Source organism: Hyperolius riggenbachi, chromosome 5 (assembly GCF_040937935.1).
Source record: "Hyperolius riggenbachi isolate aHypRig1 chromosome 5, aHypRig1.pri, whole genome shotgun sequence".
NCBI classification, from domain to species: domain Eukaryota; kingdom Metazoa; phylum Chordata; class Amphibia; order Anura; family Hyperoliidae; genus Hyperolius; species Hyperolius riggenbachi.
The window spans coordinates 307,963,611-307,978,097 of NC_090650.1; the positions used below are offsets into that span (position 1 = coordinate 307,963,611).

A 14,487-nucleotide genomic window follows, 5' to 3' on the forward strand; every position below is an offset into this window, starting at 1 on the left:
TATATTTGTCATCATGCAGCTGAAAAAAGGCTGCTATTTATTATTATAATTTAGAAAATAGATTTTATTTCTGAAATCTTGTATTTTTAATTTGGGTCCACTTTAACATGTTCACAAGTAGGTGTCTGATTGATATGGCTAGATGTAGCACTGTATAAGAGAATTTCACTATTTTTTCACTGTCCCACAGCAATAACACTTCAGACAAGTGTTAGTTCTTGAAAAATCCAGGCTGAAAAAAACTAAATTCTCAACCTAGTAGCTTCAGGACATTTCTGTATGCAAGCTTTGCTTTGTTGTCATTTTACAGACTTGTAAGGCTCAGATCCCACTTTAGCAGAAAACTGAGGTTTTTTTTGGTCCATTTACCATATTGGAAAACGGTCAGTTGGCAGATCCTATTTTATATATGGGATCTAGTTGAGGATTAGTTGTGGTTAGCGAATCATGCTCTTGTGGGGTCTGCAAATATAAATATTTTTATTTGTTCTTTCTATAGCTTCCAGTGAACACTATGTGGTAACCTTACCACAGAGTACACTGAATTCAGTGTACAGTGTGAATCACACACCTGAAACAAGCATTCAGAAAATCCAGTCAACTTCATTCAGAAATCTGCTCTGCATGCTTGTTCAGGGTCTATAACAAAAAGTAGTAGAGAAAAAGGGTCAGCAGGGCTGCCAGGCAACTGGTATTGTTCAAAAGGAAATAAATATGGCAGCCTCTCTCTCACTTCAGCTGTCCTTTAAAGTGTACCTCTTTGGGGTAATTACTTTGGGAGGGGGAAGCATCTGGATCCTAAAGAAGCTTCCCCCTTCCTCAGCACTTGTCGGCAGAGCGTGCAGGCGCACTAGAGGCTTCCCGTTCAGGCCCAAATCGGGTCTGCTTTGCTGCACAGGCGCAAGCTGCCTGCACAGTAGAGCGGACTAAGATTGGGCTTGGCTGTTTTCCACCTGAGCTGACTTATTAAGGTTTTTTTCATGGCTGCCAGCGCTAGAACAAGCTGGCTGAGGATGGGGGAAGCCTCATTAAGATCCATAGGCTTTCACCTCCTTAGGTAACTATCCGATTTCTTCCATTTTAAGAGTCAAGTTTTCTTTAACTGCTCTCCATCTTCACTCAAAAAAAGGATGTTAAATAATGCTGAGCAGGGATCAGTAAATCTAAAGGCAGCACATGGCTGGGCCCTGTCTGGTCACGCTGCACTGATCAGACAAAAGTGAGCGATCTGCAAAGGTTTACCTACCTGTACTGTTGTCTAGTTGTTCTCAGAGATTGTCACTTTCCCATGGTATGCTTTTTTTATTTTATTGTATTATTAAACTGAAGCTATTTGTTGCTCTTACAAAGTATTAGTGATATTTATTTGAGTTTACATTTTATAGCAACAGACTTTATACAGCGTGTTATGTTGGACTAATGTTAGTCTGTCGCTCTCCTTTAGGCAGCTGATTCTCCTACTTGAAGTGTACAGTGCCAGGGATATTTATGACTACTTGCTGCCAATTGCCTTGAACCTTTGCGGTGATAAAGTATCATCAGTACGCTGGATCTCTTATAAGTTGGTGAGTTTGCTTATTCTATATATTTTTCCTACTGTTACTAATATTTTATCTGTGTACAAGGGTATAAAGAATGGACACTGTCACATAACTGTAAGGCATAAGAACTGCTTTTTCTAGCTACTCTTTTTTTTGTTGAGTAGCACTATACATCACTTAAAGAGACTCTGTAACAAAAATTTCATCCTTTTTTTTTCTACCATCCTACAAGTTCCTAAACCTATTCTAATGTGCTCTGGCTTACTGCAGCACTTTCTACTATCAGGGCTCATTCACACCAGTGCGCTTCTGTCTGCTTTTTTTTCAGCAACATGTATCTGTAACATGATGTGCTGAAAAAAAGCGGACAGAAGCGCACAAAGTGTGAATAAGCCCTCAGTCTCTGTAATAAATCAATGTATCTTTCCCCTGTCGGACTTGTCGCCCTGTGTCTGGAAGGCTGCCAACTCTTCAATGCTGATCTGTTATGCACACCCCTCTCCAGGCCCCTCTATGCACACTCCAGTGTGTGTGTTATTTTCATAAGCCAGCAGCGTCTCTGCTCTCAGATATCAGTGAGACGAGAGAGCTGGATAAAAAGCCTCCTCTGTTAGGCTGTGAAAGGAGCTGGCTGACACCTACTGAGGAATTACAGACACAGGGCAGAACTGTCGACAGGAAGAAACGATCAGCCAGTGTACTATTCAGTGCATGAGAGCTGCAGGGGACAGAAGGTAAACACACAAATGATCTTTTGCGATTTAAAAGGAAGGCTGTATACAGCCTGCTTGTGTATGGATGTATTTTCTATGTGTGGACATACTGTACATCAACCTACTTCCTGTTTTGGTGGCCATTTTGTTTGTTTATAAACAAACTTTTTAAAACTGTTTTTGACTACTTTTAATGCGGCGGGGAGCGACTAAATTGTGACAGAGGGGAATAGGAGATGTCCCCTAATGCACTGGTATGTTTACTTTTGTGCGATTTTAACAATACAGATTCTCTTTAAGACCAACTTATTGCAAAATCACTGTCGTAACAATAGTTGAAGTATATCTGTACTTATAAATGTGTTGCCTACATGTGATGGGCTGTAGATGCCTGTATCACTGTGAGTTGAGGGCCAAGTTGACCTCATTGCTATTAATGTACTCTTCTCCAGAGGTGGTGAGAAAGTCATTGGATAATGTACGTTGACGCTAAAGGTTCATTGGGCCTCCATGAGATAAATGATTTATCAGAGTTTTTCTAAACTAGCTGCTGTACTGTATTTTTAATGGACTTTACTGTACCTCCGTTTCTCTTGAGTGCTACAGAACCCTTGCATGTTTTTGTAATACACCTAGCCTCCATTGTTGTCAGTAAGAGCAAGGTCTACCATTATGCATGTGCAGCAAAGTACCACTTGTTTTCAAGATTGGAGTAGACCTGCAAATACAAATGGGCATGATGTGTATCCCTATATTATGGCACATGCCAGATGGGGAGTGGCATTTAAATTTGTAAAATGAAGCACAATGGTGAACTGTACTTTGAAAATACTGTTATTGTTTTAAGTGTACCTGAGGTGATATGACATAAGGCAGACGTGTATGTACAGTGCCAAGCATACAAATAACTATGCTTTATCCTCAGTTAAAGGTCCAGTATGCAAGTGACAGTTTCTCTCCAGTCGGGACCTAGTCATAGCTAATTCTCACTAATAATGAATTGCAGCCATTAAACACTCTTCTGCAGAGAACAACTTATGAGATCAGATGATCAAGTCAATAGTTTTTATATATTTTAGCGTCTGAAAAACAGTATAAGTCATATCAGACAATATTTATTTATTGTATTTATAAAGCGCCAACATATTACGCAGCGCTGAACATTAATTTAGGTTACAGACAATATTTAGGGGTGACATACAGCAATATGACAATACAGGAATAATAGAAAACCAGATCACACGGCACAGTATGAGTGCCAGGTAATGCTTAGTCATTGGATTGAGCATGGAAATTAGGCAAGTTAGGTTCACTCAGATGCATAGCATGGGTTCACAGTAATGGAGGTGCATGATCAGGTAGGACACAAAAGGAGGAGGACCCTGCCCAAAGGCTTACAATCTAGAGGGAGAGGTAAGGACACGAACGGTAGGGGACCAGAGTTCAGCTGTAGGTTTAGAGCACTTGTGAGGGGTAGTAGGCCAGAGTGAAAAGGTGAGTTTTGTGGGCTTTCTTGAAGATGTTGAAGGAGGGGGCTGCCCTAATGGGTGGAGGTAGGGAGTTCCATAGTGTTGGAGCAGCTCTTGAGAAGTCCTGGAGGCGTGCATGGGACTGGGTGATGCAGGGGGCGGTTAGGCGAAGTTCATTGGAAGAGCGGAGTGAGCGGCTAGGTGTGTACCTCTGAGTAAGATCGGAAATGTAGGTTGGACAAGTTTTGTGGACAGATTTGTAGGTCAGACACAGTATCTTGAATTTGATTCTGGACTGGATAGGAAGCCAGTGGAGGGATTCTAGGAGGGGATCTGCCGTGGTGGAGCGATGGGAACAGTGGATAATTCTGGCTGCCGAATTCATGATGGACTGCAGTGGGGCTGTTCGGGTCATAGGGAGACCAGACAGAAGGGCATTGCAGTAGTCGAGGCGGGAAATTATGAGGACATGGATGAGGAGTTTGGTGGTGGCAGAGGTCAGGAAAGGGCGAATCTTACAGATGTTACGAAGGTGGAAGTTGCAGGACTTTGTGAGGTTTTGGATGTGGGAAGTGAAGGAGAGTGCGGAGTCCAGGGTGACACCCAGACAACGGGCTTGAGAGGTAGGGCGAATGGTAGTGTGGTTAACAGTGACATGCACATCTGGGAGGTTTGTGGATGGCCGGGGTGGGAAGATCATAAATTCCGTTTTGTCTAGATTTAGTTTCAGGAACCTAGCGGACATCCAGGAGGAGATGGCTGATAGGCAGGAGGAGACCTTGTCCATGGTAGTGGTGGATATGTCAGGGGTGTGGAGGTAGATCTGGGTGTCATCTGCATACAGATGATAGTTAAAACCCATGTAGGAGATAACCTTGCCAATGGAGGATGTGTATAGCGTGAACAGTAGGGGGCCAAGGACCGAACCTTGGGGGACTCCCACCGAGAGGTGTTTGGGGGTGGACGAGGACTCATTGAAGGCGGTCGTGAAGGAGCGGTTGGAGAGGTAGGATTAAAGCCAGGACAGGGCGAGATCGTGAATGCCCAAGGACTGGAGGGACTGGAGGAGTAGGGGATGATCTACTGTGTCAAAAGCTGCTGAAAGGTCAAGGAGGAGGAGAATGGAGTATTTACCTTCAGCTTTAGCTAAGGCAAGGTCATTGACCACTTTGGTGAGAGCAGTTTCGGTTGAGTGGGCAGGCCGAAATCCAGATTGCAGTGGGTCTAGGAGTGAGTTGGCATTGAGGTACTGGGTCAGGCGTTTGTGAACCAGACGCTCCAGGAGTTTTGAGGCAAAGGGGAGGAGGGAGATAGGACGGTAGTTAGAGGGTAGCGAGGGGTCGAGGGAGGGTTTCTTGAGCAGGGGTAGTACAGTGGCCTGCTTGAAGTCTGAGGGGAAGGTGCCTGTGGATAGGGAGAGGTTGAACAGGGTAGTGAGGACTGGGGCCAATTCCGTGAAGTGAGGCTGGAGTAAATCAGAAGGGATGGGGTCAAGGGGCGAAGTAGTGGTATGGGAAGTCTGCAGTAGGTGGTTGACTTCCTCGGTGGTAGTAGGAGTGAAGGATGTGAGGGGAGAATAGGGTGGAGGAGGAGCTGGTTGGGAGCATCTTGGCTACACCAGGCACCCTTTATCGTCAATTTGGAATTTTGACTACACCGTGCGCCCTTTGTTGCTGAATTTGGAATTTCAGCTACACCAGGCACCCTTTTGTAGACTAATTTGGAATTTTGACTACACTGGGCATCCTTTGTAGATGAATTTGGAATTTCGGCTGCACTAGGTGTCCTTTGTAGCCTAATTTTGCTTTTTCGTTTATATCAGGCGCCCTTTTTTTTCCAGATGCCCTTTTCAAATGTATGCACCTGGAGTCTGAATCTGTGGTTTCAATAAACTGAGTTGGATGATTTTTGAACCATATACATAGCCTTTGTAAAAATTAGACTAAGGAGTCGGAGTTGAGTGGGAGCAATTTTGGTTACCTGGAGTTGGTGGTGTCATAAACTGAGTCTGATTATTTTTGTACTGACTCCACAGCCCTGACAGCTAGGCAACTGGTATTGTTTAAAAGGAAATAAATATGGCAGCCTCCATATCCCTCCCACTTGAGTTATCCTTTAACCTGCTGAGCGGTCTGGACGAGCTCAGCTCGTCCAACACCCCCAGAGGCTGCCGCTCAGGCCCTGCTGGGCCGATTTTAATGAAATAAAAAGCAGCACACGCAGCCGGCACTTTGCCAGCCGCGTGTGCTGCCTGATCGCCGCTGCAGCGCGGCGATCCGCCGCGTGCAGCGGCGAAAGAGGGTCCCCCCAGCCGCCCGAGCCCAGCGTAGCCGGAACAAACAGTTCCGGCCAGCGCTAAGGGCTGGATCGGAGGCGGCTGACGTCCATGACGTCACTCCGCTCGTCGCCATGGCGACGAGGTAAGCGAAACACGGAAGGCCGCTTATTGCGGCCTTCCGTGTTACTTCTGGCCGCCGGAGGCGATCGGAAGAACGCCTCCGGAGCGCCCTCTAGTGGGCTTTCATGCAGCCAACTTTCAGTTGGCTGCATGAAATAGTTTTTTTTTTATTTAAAAAAAACCCTCCCGCAGCCACCCTGGCGATTTAATCAGAACGCCAGGGTGGTTAAAGGAGAGAGGAGGTGGGTGGTGTCAGGTAATATGCTCTATGCTGAGGAAGGAACTATCACTGCTGGTAACAAGTAGCTAGACATTCAAGGTAGGGTTCAGCATTCAAGTATTTGAAATATAATTCTTATAAAGCGAACAGCGCAGTGCACCATACTTGGTGCATTACTAACTGATGCAAATTTACTGTAATCATAAAAAAGGGCAGCTCACTTTGTTTTCAGTTGTAGAATTCTGTTTTCAGCGATTGTTGAAGTATATAACATTTTAAGAGAATACCGGTATGCAGAGATTGATGGATATGACCAAGTTTCATTTAGCTTTGCTTGGAGATCTCCTGTAGTACGTGTTTAGAATGAGGTGTGTCCGGATCAGATAATAGCTCTGTGCTGACTATTCCTCCTGCTCTGTTGAAATATATGGAACAGTGTGTTCTGAGTCTGCCATTGTTGGGATGTTTACAGTGCTAATTGCAGCCAAGGCTAAAGGCAAAGATGGGTCAGTTGAGGACTGCTTCTCCTTTCTGATCCAATCAAGTTTCATCTAGTTACTCTTCTGCTTTGATGCTATTTTACTAGTGAACAAAATGGCCTGCTTTTTACAACCTGCTATACAGGACAGTTGACCTCAAACACAAAGTTTTCAGAATAACATGTTCCTATCATTGGTGATGACCGTAAGTATAGACCGTACTGCCTATTGTGGATACTTACCTCTGCAGCGAGAAGCCTCTGCCAGGCAGATTCAGCAATGAGACCTCAAAGCATGGCTGGACTGTGTCTGCCCAGTAGCATGGACCTGCTCAAGCTCTGGAAAAAGCGGAGCCTGATCAGGGTCCAAGCTACTGTGCAGGCGATAGGCAGCATGTGGACTGTGGTACAGGCCTGATCTGGTTCAGAGTCTTTTGCTGGAGCCTGAGTGGGTCCAAGCTACTGCACATGTGTAAGCTGACAAGGTGTGTACCCCGTAGGGGCACTTTTTTTTCCTACAGGTACACTGTAATGCTTGAACAGCACCAGACAGGCTGCAGGCAAGAAAATGAAACTTGGTTCATTTAAAATTGATAAAAAGCTTACAACAGTACTACTGGAGTCAATCTCCACACCCAGCTCTACTGTATGCATGCACTGGTCATCAGGGATGCCAGTATATAGAACTTCAGCCTTGTTTTACAAGTATAGCTTTAATGTCATTCTTTCCTTTTTACTCAACACAAAGCAGTTGTTTTATTTACTCCAGCCATGTGTGTGTATATAATGTTGTCATTCTTGGATAGGGTTCTTCATTTCTGACAGAGCACCTTCCAAACATCTGTGAGAAAGCATTCTGTTTCTGTGTGCTTTGTGTATTACACATCACTGTGCTGCTCTGTCTGCACTAATGAGACGGCGCCAGCTCAATCTCCCAATGTTCTGCCTTGCAGGTCAGTGAAATGGTGAAGAAGTTGTATTTGGCTCCCAACCCAGCTTTAGCCTTGGATGTTATGAATAAGCTTGTGGAGCAGTTTTGTCGAAGTTCAAAGTGGTCTGGGAGGCAGTCATTTGTCTTCATATGCCAGGTGGGTTTTCCTTTGTCTGGTCTGGTGCCCAAACCTTAAACAATATACCATACGGACTAAGTTGTAAGTAATTGCAGGGAACCTGAAGTGAGAGGGATATGGAAGCTGACATTTATTTAAAACCATACCAGTTGCCTGGCTGTCCTGCTGATTCTCTGTTCCTAATACTTTTAGCTATAGACCCGGAACAAGCATGCATATCAGATGTTTCTTACAAAAACCTGACAAGAATAATTCAGACACTACTGATGCCAGAACAATTAGCAGGACTGCCAGGCAACTGGTATTGTTTAGAAAGGAAATACTGTTAATATGCCATCCTCCATATACCACTCACTTTCGGTTCCCTTTAAGAAAAAAGGGGGTTAACTTATGAGGGTTTTTTCTTCAGTTAAAAAGGCTCAATTTTCTTGCCCCCTTGCAAGACTGCTGCATATTTGGGTGAGTTATAGTTGCCTGTTGCATCACAGGCTGCACTCTCTTCTGTCTATCTCAGCCTCTGCGTCCATCTTGCTTTGGTTCTCAGAAGACATGAGCACCAGTGAGATGTGTGTGAAGGGACATGGCTGGAGAGGGAAACAGATGGGAGAAGAGTGCAGCCTGTAATGTGACAGGTGACCATAACCAACCCTAATGTTTCCCTGCACCACTTTGCAAGAGACAATACATGTGGAGGGACATTGGCTACACTTGTTTCTTTGTGTTCTTATAACACACATTCTAAACGGTCAGATGTTAGAAGTTTGCCTTAAACTTAGAGTATCTGAAGTGATATGGTGATATTCATGTATGTGCAGACTCAACCCTTCTTATTACTTGGATGTAATTTGGGGTTCTACATTTTCAGGTCAGTAGGCTAGCCGTAAAAATTGCATGTTGGTGCGATTTGAACAGCATGCTGCCATTTACCACAGCACACGTACAAATAGCCACAGCTATGACGGGCATGGTGTTTTGGCTGTGGCTTCCAATAGCACAGGTGCCACATCTGACTCTGAAATGGACACGGCATCCCAGTGAAAATAGACCATAACTGATAACCAACTAGGGTTGTAATATTCTGTTACACTGAGGTAAAACTGAGTGCAGGGAACAAATAAGTTCAAGAATTGTCTCCATGGGAGCCAAATAACCTCAAAAAGAGATCAGGGGGCTCTGTATGGCTGATATTGTGGTGAAATCTCTCCCACAGGAAACTGAGGACCATGATCCTGGCAGTTTCCTGTCTGTGAACTGCTATCTGTCTGTGAACCTCATTGCATTGTGGGAAAGAACTGTTTACAGCTCTTTCCAACTGCCAAAAAAGCAAGCAGCAGCTGCTTCCAATGACGTCAGCAGTAAAAATGCCACCATGTGATAAATGTCAGAATGTAAATCAGGGAGAGGAAAGATTTTACAATGGGCAAACACGGACTAAATCATTTATACATAATTATAAAATTACATTATTTTCACTGGAGTTCCTCATTAAACCTTTAAATGCAAAATAAGACTTTAGATTAGGACTATATTATAATTGTTTTTCATGAGTTTATCTTCAATTTAAAACAAACCTGTAGCTTAAAAAAATAGTTTGATACTTTACTAAGCAGAGGATAGCTTGTGTATGGTCCAGAGCAGGGGTCTGCAACCTTTAAGACATAAAGAGCTACTTGGACCAGTTTCCGAAAAGCGAAAAAAACTGGGAGCCGCAAAACCATTATAAAACAAATCGTTAGCAGATATGATCCCCATATGCACAAATCGTTAGCAGATATGACCCCCATATGCACAAATCGTTAGCAGATATGACCCCCATATGCACAATTCTTCAGCAGATCTGACCCCAATATGCACAATCCTTCAGCAGATCTGAAAAGAAAAAACAATTTACTCACCTAGTCAGAATACCTCCTGTCACGATCTCCTCCTGTCCCGACCTTGTGGCGCGCAACTCCCACGATCCTCTTCCTTCCCGACGTCACATCCTGCCTGCATTACACTGCAGGGCTACGGGAAAATGGCCGCCCGAAGCCCTGCACTGCCGGAGCCGCGGCGAAGGTGAAAAAGAGCCGCGGGTTGCAGACCCCTGGTCCAGAGGCTTCTCTTGTCTTCCTCAACCCATCTACCACTGGCTGGGACCCTCTTCTGGTGTGTGGCAGTACTGCACAGAATGAGCAGCTTCTGCTTCGGCCGAGCTCGTACATGGAGGAGAGAGTGGCTACAAGAACATCTGACAAGCTCTTTCCTGATTGGTTCAGAGGGACCCTGCGTAGTGGTGGTGGGCTTGGATGGAACAGGAAGCCTCGGAACTATCTGCAGGCTTCCCTCTAATTAGGTAAATTCTCTTTATTCAAAAACCTCAGCGACTCACTATTCCATAATAGGAGGAAGAGGAGAGAATGGGCAAGAGGAGGGGGAGTCCTGTATCGGTGTCCTTGCTGTGTGACAGTATTATCAATGCCCTTCTATAAAAGAAGCTACATGATAAATGCACATTACTCCTTAATCCTGGTTCACTCATTGTGCTTCTATTTTTTTTCCTTGCTAGGCTCTCATTGAGGATGACTGTCTGCCTATGGAGCAGTTTGCGGTGAATTTAATGCCTCACCTTCTGCAGCTTGCTTCTGACAGAGTACCGAACGTCAGAGTTCTCCTGGCAAAGACCTTGAAGCAAACCTTATTAGAGAAAGGTAAGCTGTGAATTCAGTGTTAAGCAAAATCGGAAGACTACTTAAAGGGAACCTTATCTGGGGCCTCAACCAGACCCTCGCAGCTATCCTGTGCTCGTGGCGTGCAGTTCTCCCGCCATGGATTAATTTACTTTCTGCTGACCAGTTGGCGGTCCACCGTGCCTGTGTGACCCTGGCACATTGGCGAACACATTCCTGCGCAGTGAGTTTCTCTCTTACTGTGTTTGCTGACGTGAACGCGTACAAGGATGCATGGACCGAAACTAAGCCGTGGTGGGAGAACGCATAATCTGTTCGGCGCACCGCAGGCATAGGATGGCTGGTCGTACCTCCAGGTAAGTGAAACTAAGTAATTTATTTTCAGTTAAGGTTCCTCCCTATAAACTAGTATTGCTTACTTTGTGTCAACTGTGTTGTGTGTAGATATCTTGTGAGCGGTCGCAGTTCATATAAGAGATTTTGATAGAAGTTGAGACTGCCATGTTTTAAGCCTGCTTTGCATGCCAGGCCTCTGTAGTAGTGTCACTGTGGTGATATCTTACTGAGTAGCTAAGCTTAGCAGGACAAGTAGTGACAACGCACAGGATTTTAGTGTTCCACCATGGGAGAGGTGACAGGTTTATGAAACTAATATGTTTAGATATCATTACTAACATTCTGTAACCTGAAGTATTCTCAGAAGTCAGTGTGTCTGCTCTGCCACTGAAGGAAGCGATTCTGCCGTAAGCAGCAGTTCTCTGGTCAGACAGCAGTTACTATGGAGACTGTAGGCGAGTAAAATAACTTAAGTTATGATCATATCTGTAAAAATTCAACGTAAAAAAAATATGGGCAGACTGTAATGTCCTGAGTGTGGCTATCAGAGGTTTTATTTCTGTGCTCCTTTTTGTATGTACAGTATATTTTATTAAATAATTTCTTTGTTTTTGATTTATCCTTTCAGAGTACTTTTTGACATCTGCCAATTCACACCAGGAAGCTGTGGAGCAGACAATCGTAGCTTTACAGATGGATTATGATAATGACGTCAAGTACTTTGCCAGTATACACCCTGCTAACACCAAACTTGCCGATGATGCCATGAGCACTGCTTCTTCCACTTACTAACAGTTACCGCTGTCCAAGGAATGCCTCCAGGAACTCTTACCCGTCACAGTGTTGTCACTGGCCTAGGAATTCTTTCCTGTTCTTTTATTAGGAGGGAAGAACAATGAACTCTCAGAGGATTGCCGCCAAAGCCTTAAATCTTCTGTCTTCCTGAGATATCAAGAAACTTGTACTGGCTGATGAGTCATTTTTGTCCAGTAGAAGAGAAGCTTTTACTCCACATTGTCATCATGTAGCCCAAACTTCATCTTCTACTTTTGGAGCTAATTTCAAGGTGCTTGCATAAGGAGGACTGTTCACATGCTGTGCCATAATATGCCTTTTAATGCTGGAGCCCATGTTGTGAATGGGTAGCAGGATGGCTCGTCTTATGCAGTAGCACTGTTTAGTGACCATGGACCAGGCCCTGCAGTGAATTGTCCACATAAATTTGTTCTGAATCATTGTAGAGGATTTCCAGTATTAATTACAATGGGGTTTTTATTACAGATGTATTTCCCCCGTCATTTTCTTAACATATGAATAGATCCTTTTTTTGGTGGGTGTGTGTTAAATGAGGGGAAGGAGGGAATAACCCTTTTTCCCTTTCTCAAGGGCTCACTGTTAACACTACACTAGAATCTGATTTTAATCCTTAAATGCAGCATATTGCTGTACTAATAGGCATGCAACGTGGCTGTAAAGTACCTCGGTTCTAATTTGTTTTTCATGCTGCTCATGGCCTGAAGAAAAAATTAGTTGAAGTACTTCAAGTCAAGTTTCTTTTTTTTAACTTGATAAGGATCAGCTGTGAGGTGCATCACTATTGGTCTTCATATATATGTACATATCTGCCTGTGCTCCGCTTGAGTACTGCAGTCTTTAATCATGTTTAAAGCTCTGTTGTAATACAAGTTTATTTGCTTGTCTGAATAAAATTTATTAATAAGTTTCAATATGCTTCTTGCCAAGCCTCTGTCATACATCCATACCATAGCAAGGAGTAAAAGCTGGTCAATGACATTGTACTCTGAGCAGATGCAGATTTTATGTTAATTTATACAGATTGAATAAGAATCTTATGTGGGATTTGATTACTCTATTTCAAAGCTGCATAAAATCCGCATCCAGAATTTGCATCTCACTAACCACCCATAGCAAGTATATGATTTGTACTGCAGTCGCACAATTATGTCTCCTAAGCCACTCGAGTTTTACAGACACAGCTCAGTGCTGTTTAATCCTGTGCAGCAAATGGGTCAGTTATAAAACTGGTAGATTATTTGAATCACACGCCTTGAAAAAAAGTATGCAGACACTACTGATGCCAGAATGATCAGGACAGCCAGGAACTGGTATTGTTTAACTACTTAAAGACCGCCCCACGGTCAATTGGCATCAAGTCGTGGGGTTGCATTTTGCTGATTGTGCGCAGGCAGCGTGCGCATCTCCTGCTCGGGGGGGGGGGGGGGGAGAGCGGGAGAGCTCAGCCCCGCCTTTAGTCTCAGAGCAGCAATAGCTTGGAAGACGGTGAAACCGCCGTCATTTCTGTTAGTACAGTGCTGCGACTGTCCCTGTGACACGGCTGTCCCCTTGGGGGACAAGAGAGCGATCGGCTCTCATAGGCAGAAGCCTATGACAGCCGATCATTGCAGGATTGGCTGGCTGGGGGAGGGAGGGGTTTACAAAAGAGGTATAGTGAAAATATAAAAAACACACCAACATTAATATTTGTAAAAAAAAAATCTGGGGTGGGACGCGATTAGACCCCACCAACAGAGCTCTGTTGGTTGGGGGGGGGGGGAATCACTTGTGTGGTGTTGTGCAGCTTGGCCTTAAAGCTGCAGTGGCCAATTAACAATAAAAAGGCCTGGTCTTTGGGGGGGGGGGGGGGGTGTAAGTAACACTGCGGTCCTCAAGTGGTTAAAAAGAAATAAATATGGCGGCCTCCATATACTATTAGGACCATAAATATGTGGATACAGCTTTTTTTTTTTTTTTATAATACCACAATTTTAAATGAAACCACTTGGATGAAGTTGAAGTTTAGACTAGCTTTAGTTCAGTGCAATGAACAAAACAATTGCATGTGAGGCAACTAAAGCATTTAACACAAGCCCTTCATTTCAGGAGCTTAAACATAACCCGAGTTAGTAGCTTTATCCTTTTTTATAAATTTGACAGAAGACCACAGAACGGAGCAAAAAATGTGCCCTGTATGCAAATAGACCTTGAAATAGAAATGTGCAAAAGCTAAGCAGAATTCCATACTGCCAATAAGTTACCCAGCAACTGCTAAACTTACACAGCTGCCAACTGATTATCCGTTCATCTGGAATAGCCCATGTATATTTTCACTTCATGAGCAATGGGAATCTGCATATGGAACCTATTGTTGCCTCAACTTTACTTTCCAGATGTTGTTCAGCTGCTTCTCCTTAAAGGGAACCAGAGACGCCAGCAAAAAGTTATACATACCTGGGGCTTCCTCCAGCCCCATACGCACGGATTGCTCCCACGCTGCCGTCCTCCGCTTCCTGTATCATCCAGTTCTGGGTCCCGTAGTTGGCCAGTCGGCGGCAGCATGCGGCCAATTGTCCGCATTACAGAGGCTCCCGACATACCCTTACGCGTGCAGCTGCATACTGCGCAGCCGCACGCGTAAGGATATGGAGGGAACCCCTGATCATGCGGACAACTGGCCGCGTCCGCTGGAAGTGACGGGACCCGGTACCGGCCGATCCAGGAAGCAGAGGATGGTGGCGTGGGAGCGATCCAGGCTTATGGGGCTGGAAGAAGCCCCAGGTATGTATGAAATCTTT

General features: G+C 44.4%; 1 protein-coding gene across 1 annotated transcript in view; it reads left to right on the forward strand.

Annotated features, from left to right (window-relative positions):
- Nucleotides 1-12,621, forward strand: part of PPP4R1 (protein phosphatase 4 regulatory subunit 1) — a 50,737-nt gene extending 38,116 nt beyond the window's left edge. Inside the window, exons 11-14 of the mRNA XM_068237170.1 lie at nucleotides 1,445-1,565; nucleotides 7,773-7,907; nucleotides 10,438-10,579; nucleotides 11,523-12,621. Of these exons, the coding sequence (XP_068093271.1) occupies nucleotides 1,445-1,565; nucleotides 7,773-7,907; nucleotides 10,438-10,579; nucleotides 11,523-11,686 (562 nt within the window). The 3' untranslated portion in view covers nucleotides 11,687-12,621. The remainder of the gene's footprint in view (nucleotides 1-1,444; nucleotides 1,566-7,772; nucleotides 7,908-10,437; nucleotides 10,580-11,522) is intronic.
- The last annotated feature ends 1,866 nt before the right edge of the window (nucleotides 12,622-14,487 follow it).